At 37.9% G+C, this 12,595-nt stretch overlaps 1 protein-coding gene across 5 annotated transcripts in view; it reads left to right on the top strand.

Moving 5' to 3' along the window:
• LOC139688656 (testis-expressed protein 2) overlaps positions 1 to 12,595 on the top strand; it is a 58,637-nt gene that overhangs the window by 37,324 nt on the left and 8,718 nt on the right. For all 5 annotated transcript variants that reach the window (XM_071586224.1, XM_071586226.1, XM_071586222.1 and 2 more), the window contains 3 exons: positions 2,386 to 2,679; positions 6,069 to 6,316; positions 12,020 to 12,106. In XM_071586224.1, coding sequence (XP_071442325.1) covers positions 2,386 to 2,679; positions 6,069 to 6,316; positions 12,020 to 12,106 — 629 coding nt within the window. The remainder of the gene's footprint in view (positions 1 to 2,385; positions 2,680 to 6,068; positions 6,317 to 12,019; positions 12,107 to 12,595) is intronic.

The raw sequence follows: 12,595 nt of genomic DNA, 5'->3' as shown, positions 1-12,595 counted from the left end.
CCTGTGTTCCAGGAAATTACTGAATTACTTCCCGAGTTACATGGAAATGGGGGGAGAAGGAGAATGCTCCTCGTTGATTCGATTTCCCGAGTTCCTCGGAGCTGAGGTTGGGAGAGGCATGTGGGTGTGAGAGGTAGGGGTGTGGTGATGTCATTAAATTTCCAATTCATAATTATTTCGAATAGTTTTAGTGTGTCTAGACTGGCTCCCTTGCCTTGTTAATGGCCTCACAACTACTCGAGTGCCTCCCGTCAATTCTTAGCGAGGCATTCAGCAAACCGACTTGAATTTTTTTTTCTGGAAACAATTTTTGTTCTCGGACCCTATTGTTGAATATCCTCCCCATTTGTTTTATATTAACTGCTGGGCAGTCCTTGCACTCTAGTTCGTTGAGTCTGGTTCTGTGCAATTAATTTGTGTATTCTTTAGTGTGTGAGGTGAGGTTTTTTTAGGATTGTGTTATTGTTAAAGGCAGTCGTAACTTGGGTATGTACGTTTGTAGCTTGGCTGGAATATTTTCTTAGAATGTGAATATCCACCATTTCTAGTTGTCAACTTTCGTGATGCAGAAAATGTGTGTGAAGGCTGATATTGTCAGTTTTTTTTAATTAATGCCTCTGTGTCCCTACAACTGCAATTTGTTAAATAATGTTAAGTTCTTTCCTGTTTTCGTATGGTAAATGAATTGGGAATTGGACAGAATAAATTACTACCGTTATCTGAGAGGTGCCAGGATAAAGTGTGACTGAAAAGGCTTTTCTCTTTTGAGGAAGTTATTCGAAAGAAATTCTAAAAGCCAATTGTCCATGTAAATGTCCATTAAGTGGTGAGTGGCTAGTGATATGCATACATCCCTAAAGTGGTGCAATTCATAAATTATTGAAGCAGCCCTGCCTTTCTTGATTTTGGTGGCTTCAACTAGCAGTGGCACATCCTGGCAAGGAAAATTTCTTAAAAGATTATGCATGTTAAATGACAATTACAAACCCTTGAAGGGGAGGGTTGGCTTTATTTGTGTTGGCCAGCACTCGTTAATTCACCACACCATACTTCTGTGTGTTCTAACTTTAATGTTTGAAAGTGTGCCCTTTGTAAACCATCAGTATTTCTGAAATAACTGACTTATGCGTTTGCAGTAATCCAAATATGTTGGAAATGTTGGCATTTACCTGAAAAGGCTATTTTTTGAACCCTGGTTGACTAACACATCATTTAAGGATGCTGATTCATCACACTCCCATGGAATAAGAATGTCACTGTGTAATATCAAGGTTGTCTTGTTGTCAACTTTCAAATCAATGCACTTGTTCACATTATTCTTTTTTTTAGGATGATCACCAAGTTTTTTTTCCACCTTCTGCACTCTTAGGTATTTTTCTTTGTCATTTTTCTGATTGAATTCCAGTCCAAGATCATTGGTATTGGGGACCCTTTGTGATTTAACTGATGTCTTGTTCCTCCAAATTGCCTATCCATTGTAGCATTGTGTTCAATAGGATTGTAAATATGCCCAATCATCAGTTCATTTTGTTCTCAACTAGCCATCCAACAGGAATGACCCAAGCGTGGCAACTGTCTGGGCTAGCAAATACTGTTTTTTCATATTTGTTATGTAATTATTCAATAAAATAAACTGCTTAGCAATTAACGGGAAGATTGTCTGGTAACTCTGGTTATTGTCATTCCTTTGTGTGTGGTAGACTTACGGTTTGTTTTTTCTGATATTCATATTCACAGCCTTGCCTATGTCAGCTGATGGGTAAGTGGCGTGGCTTTGAATTTTTAATTTATGACTTTGGCTGCCGCCCTGTGCCATGAGATGAAGCTGGTTTCCGCTTTTCACAGTAACTCGTAGAGCTTCCTTGTTGACAGAATATATGGCATGTTTGAAATGGCTTGTAATAGCATGAAATAATTTGTTTAACTCTCATATTGCATGGAATCTAAAATGACATTCTTCCACCACAAAGGGCGAGCTCAATGTGCCAAGTGCTATTCATTGTCAATTTTTTGTTGTGATAGTCTCAAATCTCTGCTTTGTGGTCTGCTTTTTCTAGGCAAAACCAACTCTGATATAAAATTGAAGAAAATTAATTGCCTGCATATTTCCTTTTGTCATTGACTTGTCAATTTAAATTTGGGATTTTAGCTGTTATAGCATTCAATGTTCAATGACATGTACATGTCTTACCTCAATCAATCTCAGTTTTTTCAACTGTTGCTGTGTATCTGAGCCTTAGAGTAATTACTAGTTCAGTCTGCTCTGAAAATAATCATAAAATTACTTGCTCTAAGTTTCACTTGGCCTCGTCTAAAAAGCAAAAAGAAGGAATTTACTGAAGAATTGCCATAAACTTCATTGTCTTTTACTCTACCCGGTTGCAGTCAGCATCCCAGGGATCAGACTCTGTGTCTGGGCCATCGACGCCTACTCATGGACCAGCAAAGAAGACCGCAGATGGGAATGAAAAAGAAGAAGCCAGTGAATCTGCTCGTGAGCCTATAGAGAGCTTAAGTGATGATGACAGAGAGCTTCTTCTGGCATCATTGAAGAGTGTTTCTTCAGATGTTGTTTGGGCCAATGCTTTTCTCGCTAGGGTCTTGTTTGATGTACTGCGCGATCGCTATTGGATAAATAAGATACAGGAAAAGATCCAGAGTAAATTGAATACCATCAAGGTAAGCAAAATTATGGAATTTTTCTTGTATCTTTATTTAAGATATTTTCCCATCGTTGTTGTTAATTCTTTCTTATGATTTCTTTTAATTATTGAATAGTGTGAACACATTTTTTTCATGAGCCAAAAAATGCGCAAGACAAGTTCAATGCCTCAAACATATTTCAACTATATCATACAGTATTAGACAGAAAGGAAAACTTCTCTTTAAAATATGGTAAACTAAGCATTATTGAAGTTTTTGACTAATTTTAAATGGTAATGATCATGCTTGATTGTTCAAAATGGTAAAAAGAGATGAGGGCTCTTAAGTATGGGACTGTTTGCCTAGATGCAAAGGTAATAATACAGGAAATAGGAAAATAAACACTTATACAAGGAGTTAAAAAATATATTGCAGATAATGATGGCTTAAGATTCTTATTTTAAATTTATCATCAAGGAACTCATGCAAACTGTAAAACAACTTGCTTTTTAACAAATCACGCCCTTTCCTTTTATAAGTAGTGCGGGAAGTAATAGATTAAATTGATTTTGAAAGTATGTTGTAAATTTGGGAAGGAGAATGGAAAGGACCTCACATGTTAAAGGTTAGCTTTTGACTATTTAGATGGATATTCTCTCTATGCCATGTGTAATATAATTAGGGAAAGTAGTATTTATTGGGAAAAGGGAAGGATTTTTTTGACAAAAAACGGAGCAGCTGAAGGATTTTAAGATTCTCAAATAGCAACCAACTTGATAACCAATGGATATCCAAAAAAAGGCTTTGATTGATTATTTTGGATCATTTGGATAGATGTGTACAAGATACATTACAATACAACAATTTCAGAGTAGAGAAAAGGTTTTGCCTTGACCGGGATTCGAACGTGGATCCCTTGATGTCAAGCTGAATGCTTTAGCCAGTTAAGCTATCAAGGCATCCTCTTACACTCCGAGATTTAGGTAATGGGCATTTAGTGGATTACTCCCTCAAGAATTACGGTTGTGGTATCTCCTGCAGTTTCTTGGAATTTACCTAAGGTGAAACACCCTTAGTGTTTAAAGTTGACTTAAACCTCATGGACTGTGCCACATCAGGCCTGTCTAAGAATGCCTGTGACATTGTACGTGCAGAATTTCGTCAATGCATCTTGTTCCTTTAAAGCCCCCGAAATCTTGGAGTGAAAGAGGGCGCCTCGTTAGCTTAGCTGGCTAAGGCTCTCGGCCGGACATTGAGGGATCCAGGTTGGCAGTCAAGGTGAATAATTTCGACACACTTGTAATTGTTTAATTGTAAAGCACATGTAGTGGATGACTCTATTAAAAGTTACTGTCGGGGCACCACCTGCAGTTCCTTGGAATGTACATATTGTAAGTTACCCTCCCCAGGGGCTTCTACTTTGATAAGGTGGAAGGGCTTGTGCTTCTGATGACCTCCAGGCCTGTGCAGGCAGGAGCAAGAGTAATAGTTCCTGGTGGGGTAATCAATACTAAGTGGGTATGAGCCTGACAAAATGTAGTCCAGACAGCATCTGATCTTCAGTGAGACAGCTACAGGCTGCTCTAAAAATAATGAAAACTTATAATTTTTTTAAATTTTTATAAGCTTTACTATTGATGTCAAGATAAAAAAAGAAACTCTTGTTCAATTGTATCACTTATGAAATGCATTTGAAAAATAGAAAAATGAATATGTTGTTTAAATTTGTGTGAAAAATGTATGTCAATATTTAAAAAATTAGTTTTTAGTTTTTTTTAATTACCAAGCAAATTTTTAGTGTCAATGTAAAGGGCTCAAAGATAGTATTGGTCCAGCAGACTGATGTCATCACTTTTGATGATCAGTCCACGTCACTACTGAATGGTTAAAGGCTAAGGCAAAATTGATTGATAGAATAGTCCCAGGAAAAGTTAAATTAATCATTTTAAGTAGCTCCCTTATCCCCGACTCCAGCACTGCGGTCAGACTCCGAATGGTGACAATTACTCGTCATCCTGAGGCCATTGTACAAACTAGGCAATCTCTTGCCCACCCACCTCAAAGCAGCCTGTTACAATCTGGTAAACTTGTATCAGTTTATCAGCAATAGCAAAGACAAATGTGGCAGACTCTCCCTATCAGGAGGTTATAAGTTAATGTGCCAAACAGGGAACTGTGTTGCAGTTTACATTGGTCAAACTGTCATATCTGTCACAACCAGAATGAAGCAGCACAATTGGAGTTTTAAGAACTTTGACCAGCTTCTTCAAACACTAGGTCAAGAATGACCATCACAGTGACTTAATGCAGGAGATAATTTGCAATATGAAGTAAGGTGAAAAAGTGGAATGTCTTGAGAAGGCGACGATTTCCATCCACAATAGAAACTTTGGTACCAAACGTTTTGCTAAATATACGAGCTTGTTTTTTCAAAATATTGAATCCCTCCTCATTGACAACCTCTCCAAGGAAATACCCTGTCTTTGCCCTAACCCTTCCCAAATGGTAGACTTAAATACGACCCACCCCTATGCCATCCAAAGGATTCTTTTGAGATTAATGAACCAACTCCAACCTCAAACCTACCACCCTCTCACTCCAGTCTATGACCCTATCCCTTCCACCCTCCTCCCTGTGGCAACGTTACTTGCAGATTCTGCCAACTGTTCTCTGCAAGGTGCCACCCAAAAATTCCCAAAAAGTGAATCAGGCACATGCTCTCCACGCAGCTGCTTTCAAATACCACTAAGCAAAGTTGTGTGCATTCTTGATGTGTCAGTATGATAATTGCTTCATTTTAAGGGAACACGTTTGTTTTTGGTGAACAATTTTTCATGTTAGTGTTTGCAATTTTGTGATGGCTGTTTGGAAGGAATTGTGCATCTTTGTCAAGCTCTGTGATAAACTCAGTGGGATTGCTGCAGAAACTTACAATATTAAAGGAAGCATTCAGAAGTGGCGCTTTAGGCCAACCAAAAATGACTGGTTTAAACGTTTAAAAAATGGACAAACTTCAGTTAATGAGAAGATATTTAAGCTAAACATTCTGGACAACCATCAACTGAAATCCCACCAGAGCGTGTCATTTCTGTTCAGAATGCGAGAGTAAACGATTGTAGTAAACTCCCAAGACATCTGCAACATTGTGAAATTATCCTATACCTTATGTCTGTGAATTTTATTGGAAGAATTAAACTTGAGAATGGTTGCAGCAAATTTTCTGCCATGATTCATAAGTGGCAATCAAGTAGTACATTATGCAGAAGAAGGAACATACTAAATAGTCTCCAAGATAGAAATTTAGTTTAACTGCTATATGTGTACCTCTATTTAAGATGCATCATGTTGATATTTGTAGAGCCCTCAACGCCAGGCGGTTGCTTGGCGCTCCACCTCTTTGACTACATTCAAAATCTCTCGTGCAGATCCCTAATTTTGTGGAGCATCTGCTAGTGACTGAGCTGGACCTTGGGCACTCGGTACCCATAATTCATAGAGCCTCGCAGCCCATCCAAGATGAGCGAGGCATTTGGGTGGATTTAGATGTCACGTATGAGGGCCAAGCATGTTTGACCTTGGAAACACGCCTTAACCTAATGCGACTGAAGAAAGGTGCTAATAATGGAAGTGCCGATGTTCCTGAGCAGCAGTCACCTACTGAAAAGGACTCCATGTAAGTGGTTCCTTTTCATTATCAATTCATTTATTATTATGTATTAATTGCATTTTAATTACATACTACCTATTCATTTCACTTAAAGGTTTAATTTAGGTAACTTGTGTTTAACTAATTCAGTGCTGCCCTATGTTCCCAACCAATTCAAGTGATATTTTTTCAGTATTTCAATAGATTTTTGTTTCAAAGTTTAAGTTTTGCGTAAAGTTATTGAAATTGGGTTGGAATTTGTAGTATCTGCGGGGACATAGAAAAGTAGTAGGTAACCCATTTAGACCTCGTAGTCTTTTCCCAGGCTTGGAGTCTTCTAAAGTGTGCCCTGTATCAAAATTTCATGTGCGATTTAGAGAATCCTCAGCAAGTCCAAGCGCCAGGATATGACAAGGCAAAGTTTGACTCGGGAGGTACCTCCAGATGACCCCAGAGCTGGGAGAAGTCTGCTAATGTGTTAACTAGTCGTGATTAATCAAGATCATATGTTGGGGATGTATTTATTTATATGACATATTAGGCCGAGCTAAATACTGGTGAGTGTTGTTTGAAAAGTCTGTGCAAAGTCAGAGAGATGGCACCAGTGGTTTGTACGCAAGTTTTCAGCCATTGTCATCTCTTGAAGGAACACACTCCAACATTCAGATAGATCAGACTATTACTGTTCTTTAAATTCATTTGAATTGAGCAAGTTGAGTTTTAAAAAAAATGGATAAAAGAGAATTGCGTGGTTGGATAAAAAATTATTTTGTGAAAGGCGCATCATTTAGGAGATGGCAGAGAAACTTGATAAACATTATGGTGAATCTGTCCTTCGATTAGAATGCTTTCTCAGTGGTTTCAAAATTTTCCCAGTAGTCTGATGCTGAATGTTCAGGACATAATATTGTCACTACTCAAGAAATCATGGATGAAATAAGTGGCATGTTGATGCAGGACTGCCATTTAGCGAAACTGTTAAGCTGGAAAGAGTAAGGGAATTTATTTGGTGGTGTGGGAAATCTGAAAGATTAAGGAAATTTTTTAAGGTTGTGGAAAACCAGGAAAAGTTATGGAATTCAAGAAAAATTACTGAATATTTTTTCACATTCTTTAGCCTCATCAATTCAACAAAGGTGTCATGTCTTATAAAGAATTGCTGAGCTGGTAATTTTTGATCAAATTTTCCAGTTCCATTTCCAGGAAACTAGCTTGAAATAATTAAGAAAGAGTTCAGTTCTTTACTTCTGGTTTCCTACCCTCCTCAGGTTATCATGCATGTCTTCCGTTAATTCGAGTAATGATTGCTAGGGTGTGATTTAAGCCACGGACTTGGCCCCCAGAGGATCAAATCCCATACTTATCGCTCAAGTGTGTTGATGTGCTCAAGGTCCAAATCTGAGAATGCAGTCACTCAAGATTCCGCCCGGCCAAAAGATTTTCATCCCCAGGAATGAGATGCAGGCAAGCACAATTCATTGCAATTAGAATTTGAATACAAATGCACGGTTACATACGGTGATGTGGCCTTGAGGAATTTTCAGTGCTTCCCAATAGTCGGCTCCATTCGAGTTGGGTGTGCAGGTGCCCAACATGCTGATATGCCACTCCCTGAATATCAAAAATAATACGACCGCAACATTCCCGGCAGAAGCCACCACCAATTAGCCTTCTTTGATGTTGGTGATGCTGGAAATCTCTTCTTAGAGCCTTGCTCTCTGGATCAAAATGATGCAGCCAAGTTTCATTTCCTCGTGTGTGATGTGAGTGATAACCTTCGAAAGAAACCCCTTATCTTCCTGTAACATCAACATTATCTGCCCACAAACATTCCCAGAAACTTCCTGTTTTTAGGCTATGAGCACTCCCACTGCACACTGACATATATCATGTGCATGCACTTTTTGTTTTACCGGCAGTAAGTTTGCAGCTGGTGTCATTTTACAATATATTTGATGTTGTTATTTGCTCATCTTCTCTCATGAAAAAAGCAGTGCTGTTAACTTTTACTTATGTAAGAGCAGTGACTGGAATTTGACTGTTTCCCTTACATAAGCATTTTAAACCATCTCCCGACTGTGCTCTAGGGAAGAATAGACTCCATAAGCCTCCGGCAGTGTTTCATAGACTTTGGATGAGGATTTGTTCTGGTGGAAGTATAATTTCATCGTGTTGCTTGTGGCATGTCAGGGAAATGATTGGCATGGGCAAACTGAGCATGTTTTAACTTGGCACCGGCTGGGACTGATGCAACTCTCAAGTCAGATTAATGTAACTTATACCTCCTATTCATTACACATTGAGCTAGCAATATAGTATAAAATGGAATTTTTGCACAATAATTCTTGTGAATAAAAACATCGTGATGGAATTGTGAAACCCTTCTCCCTCTGCTTTGCTGCACCAGGTTCAATATAATGGCACTCATGGGATCTTGGGGGTGGTCAACCCTTCCATCAGGTTATTGAAGAACTGGTTTCTCCTCCACCCTGCTCAAGTTTAAGCTTAGGATTCCACTAAATACTGTGGAACCTTGCTTAGTGAGCCCCTTGCAGTAATTTGCATGATGAGCAAAAATATTTTGCCAAAAATGACTTGCTTAATGAGTGACTTTTTGCATAACGAGAGACTAAGGAAAGGGAATTCCCGAAATGATTGCGTGCCTGCTACTTCGGTTAGTGTGTAGTAGTACTTGTTCCACTAGCATCTTGGCATCATTCGTGATCTCATTTTCTAAGCTTGTCTTAAGACATAATTTGTGACTTTTTTGTGCCAAGTTTAATAATGTTTTGTGCATAGTTTTAAAAATGTTTTGAAAGAAAAATTCACAAGGAGACAGCCATAAGAGAAATAGCATAACAGTAGTGATGAAAATTAAAATTATTGAAAAGTGGGAACAAGGTGTGAGCGTGGCTGATCTAGCGTGTACATCCAATTGATTGACATCAACACTGTGGATTTTCTTCCAGAGCAAGGCAAGATTAAGGAGGTAGATGCTTCTAAGAGAGTAACAAAGATATCTTCGTAATGGTTACGTATTCTCAGCAATGGTTATTTCTTATATGATAAACGGAAAGCGATCGCAATATAACAACATTAACAAGAATATTATTTGTGAGAAGGTGAAAGTGATTTTTTCAGCCTCATTAAGTAAAATATTGAAGGGAATCCGTGCATGTTTCGAGAAGTTTAAGAAAAGAACCGACTTGCATGGCATGGTGAAGCAGCGAGTTGTTGGTCAAAGGCAGCGGAGAACTTCATCGGCCTTCACCTGCCATAATAGGTTTTTGTGATGGGATTGGTCTCTTCTGGAATATTTGTACAGGTAACGGCAGAGGAGAATGCATTACCTGGCCACCACTAGCTAATGAAAGGCCATCTCATGCTGCTATTTAGTGCCAATGCAAGCAGCTATTTGAAAATGAAACCCCTGCTTGCTTACCATTCAGAAACTCCACCAGCCTTTAAAAAGTGCAAATCTCAACCAGCTGGTTGAATGTGATGGAGGTCATGATATAACTGTCGCATCACACCATGTGTACAAAGCATAGCCCTAAGACTGGTAAGGAAGTGGTTATGCACACATTACATTTATTTTATGATAATGCTAAGTTGCATATTTTGAAACATCTGCAAAAGCAAATGTCTATGGACAGCTTTCTAGTTAATAGGAATTAGATAGGTAGTATATTAAATAATAAAATTTGTTTTGATTCTTTTTTGTTTTAACAAATTGAGTTCACATTCTTGGGTGCTTCATTCCAATATAGAAGGAAAGATGAACACAATCCCAAACAATGTATGCATAATTTTCGTTGAATTAACCTTGTGCATAATTTATTTATTTTTTGACATGGAATGCATTATTGTATTAAAAATTAATTTTTATGCAAAAACTTGTTTCATGAGTGTTTTCTTTACGAGAAAGATCACGGAAAAAATTGTGCTCGTTGTACGAGGTTCTGCTGTGTTTACGTTCCCTTTCCGTGATTTAGAGAAAGGAAATATCTCACTTGGTTTGCCTTAAGATATCCTTGTATGAATGTGGTGATGGAATAGTAAATTAGAGATTAATTTCAAAATTGACCCAAGGATAGCTTTTGATTGAGTGGCTGAATTTGGTGAGGGAATGGTATAATAGATAGATTATGCATAGCTGCCAATTTTTTTACTATCCAAATTGTGCAAAATCATAATTGTTTACATGAGTATTTTTTTATTTACCCTTAATTCGATTTAAATACCATTTGCTAATTTTTCACCAAACTCGGCAAGGTGCTACATCTGCTGGATTCGCCTCAAATATGTGGGTGTTATAATGCAAAGTGCAAAATTACACTAATCCCTATGTAATCAAGAATTAACAAATAAAGGTCCTAAATAGTGATGATTTACTGTTATGAATAAAAAAGCTGTTTGAAGTCGAGTGCTTTGGATATTTTATGATTTCCTTTGAATTTAAAATTTATAAGATTAATCCTGAGATATTTTCGTGTGAAGTCATCCATTCAATTTGAACAGATAAATTCATTTCCTGTACTATAAAAAAACATAATCAACGTAAAGGTTGGTTTGATAGGTAAGGATAGAGTTCGCCTAGTAGTAAGCCCAACAGTATGTGAAATTTACTCATCAGGAAAGAGGGGGAGAGGGCAGTTCCTTTTCCTGTGCCACTATGGTTTCCTAGGAAGTTCTGGTACCCAAAAAACGCACAGCTCGGGTGAAGGGCCCAGAGGCATGCCCGGGAATCAAACTCAGGCCCTCCAGTCAGTAGTGCCCAATGGGCTGCCACATCCTCCCATGTTATAACCATAAAATTTTAGACAGGTTTATGTATTATGTCCAAGATGTGCTCCTTGCTAAAACTTGATGGTTCAATGATCACCTCTAGCATAGGGTTTGTGTTTGTCTGAGGAATTCTGCAAATAGAATATTTATCAGTTACAAAGTGCCTTGATTGTTAATTGGTTGACTAAACTTTAAGATTGTGTCACAATAGGCTAGAAAATTATTGTGTCAGTACAAGGAGATTATTTAAGTCTATAATGCAAGGAATCAGTTCGCCCATGGTGTTTTTAATGTAGATCCTTGGGTAAGGTGTGGAGAACATTATTTTTTTGTCTGGAGACCCTGGGAAAGTCTAGAAAATTGAAGTAGGAAATAAATATATAGCAGGCAAACGCATGACAGTTTGACCATTTGGAAAAGGGTCAAACTGTTACTGGTGCATACTGAGCGTCATTTTTAGAACATTTTAAAATCAAGCCGCAGGGAAACTATATCCACCATTGGCGCACAGAAGTCTTTTCCCATCATGGCAATGCACCAGCTAACGCCTTGGCAGTTGTGGAAACAAAGTCGATGGAGTTGCAATTCAAACGAGGTGTTTGTGGAAACAAAAGCCTATTATGCAGAACAATTGCATTACTTGGGAGGGATCAATGAATTGGAGCAGTGTTGGACAAAATGTGTAAACTAAAAAGGAGACTTTAGTTGAAAAATAAAAATGGTTTATCCCAAAGAAATTAAGTAGTTAAATTTTTGCACAGACCATTTTTCCAGCCATTCTCTTGCATTTCATTACATAAAATCTAGATAACTTATGATCAAGATGAAAATATTGGATAACATTATGGCCATCATTGAAAAATAAAGTGTACACACTTATGAATGTAGTGCAAATACCAAAATATGTGTGGTATAAAATGAGTTTTCTTTTTATCTTTGTAGCCGCTCACCCATGTTTTACAGTGATGTGGAAGACAGTGCAGAATCATCTTCAGATGAAGAAATTAATGCCTCTAATACTGATGAAAGGTTTGTTGTGCTTGAATAATCATCTGTAATTTGATGTAATTTTACATAATGAGGACTTAACGTCCTCATAGTTCTTTTGAAAACATTAATCCATTTCTAATGATCATTGGCTGAAATATTATTGGGTGGGTTTTCAAATTAGCTCAAGGGTCGCAGGTTTGGTGGGGAAGATGGAAGGAAGCGTTTGACAAGCAGGGAAAAGTTTTCTTGAATGGGATTCAAACCGTAGACCCTTGGACTTTGGGACTAGCCAGGCCCATGCTCTTCAAGTGAGCTATTGAGGAAACGCTATTACCATTGAAATCCATGTGGGATTATGCAGCCAAGTGCATCAATTTAATGATAGGTCTGTGTTCTTGAAAATCTATATTTCGACCCTGAAAAAGTGGTGGAAAATGAAAAAAATGTACTTTCCAGTATTGAAAAACTAATCATGTGGAAAGGAAAAAGAGTTTCCGTGTATAAATCCATTTATATCACAACCATATT

The sequence above is a fragment of the Hetaerina americana genome, unplaced genomic scaffold (assembly GCF_022747635.1).
Source record: "Hetaerina americana unplaced genomic scaffold, ioHetAmer1.1.p SCAF_21, whole genome shotgun sequence".
NCBI lineage: Eukaryota > Metazoa > Arthropoda > Insecta > Odonata > Calopterygidae > Hetaerina > Hetaerina americana.
Note: the sequence above shows the minus strand (reverse complement) of the source record. Positions and strands in the feature narration are given on the sequence as shown.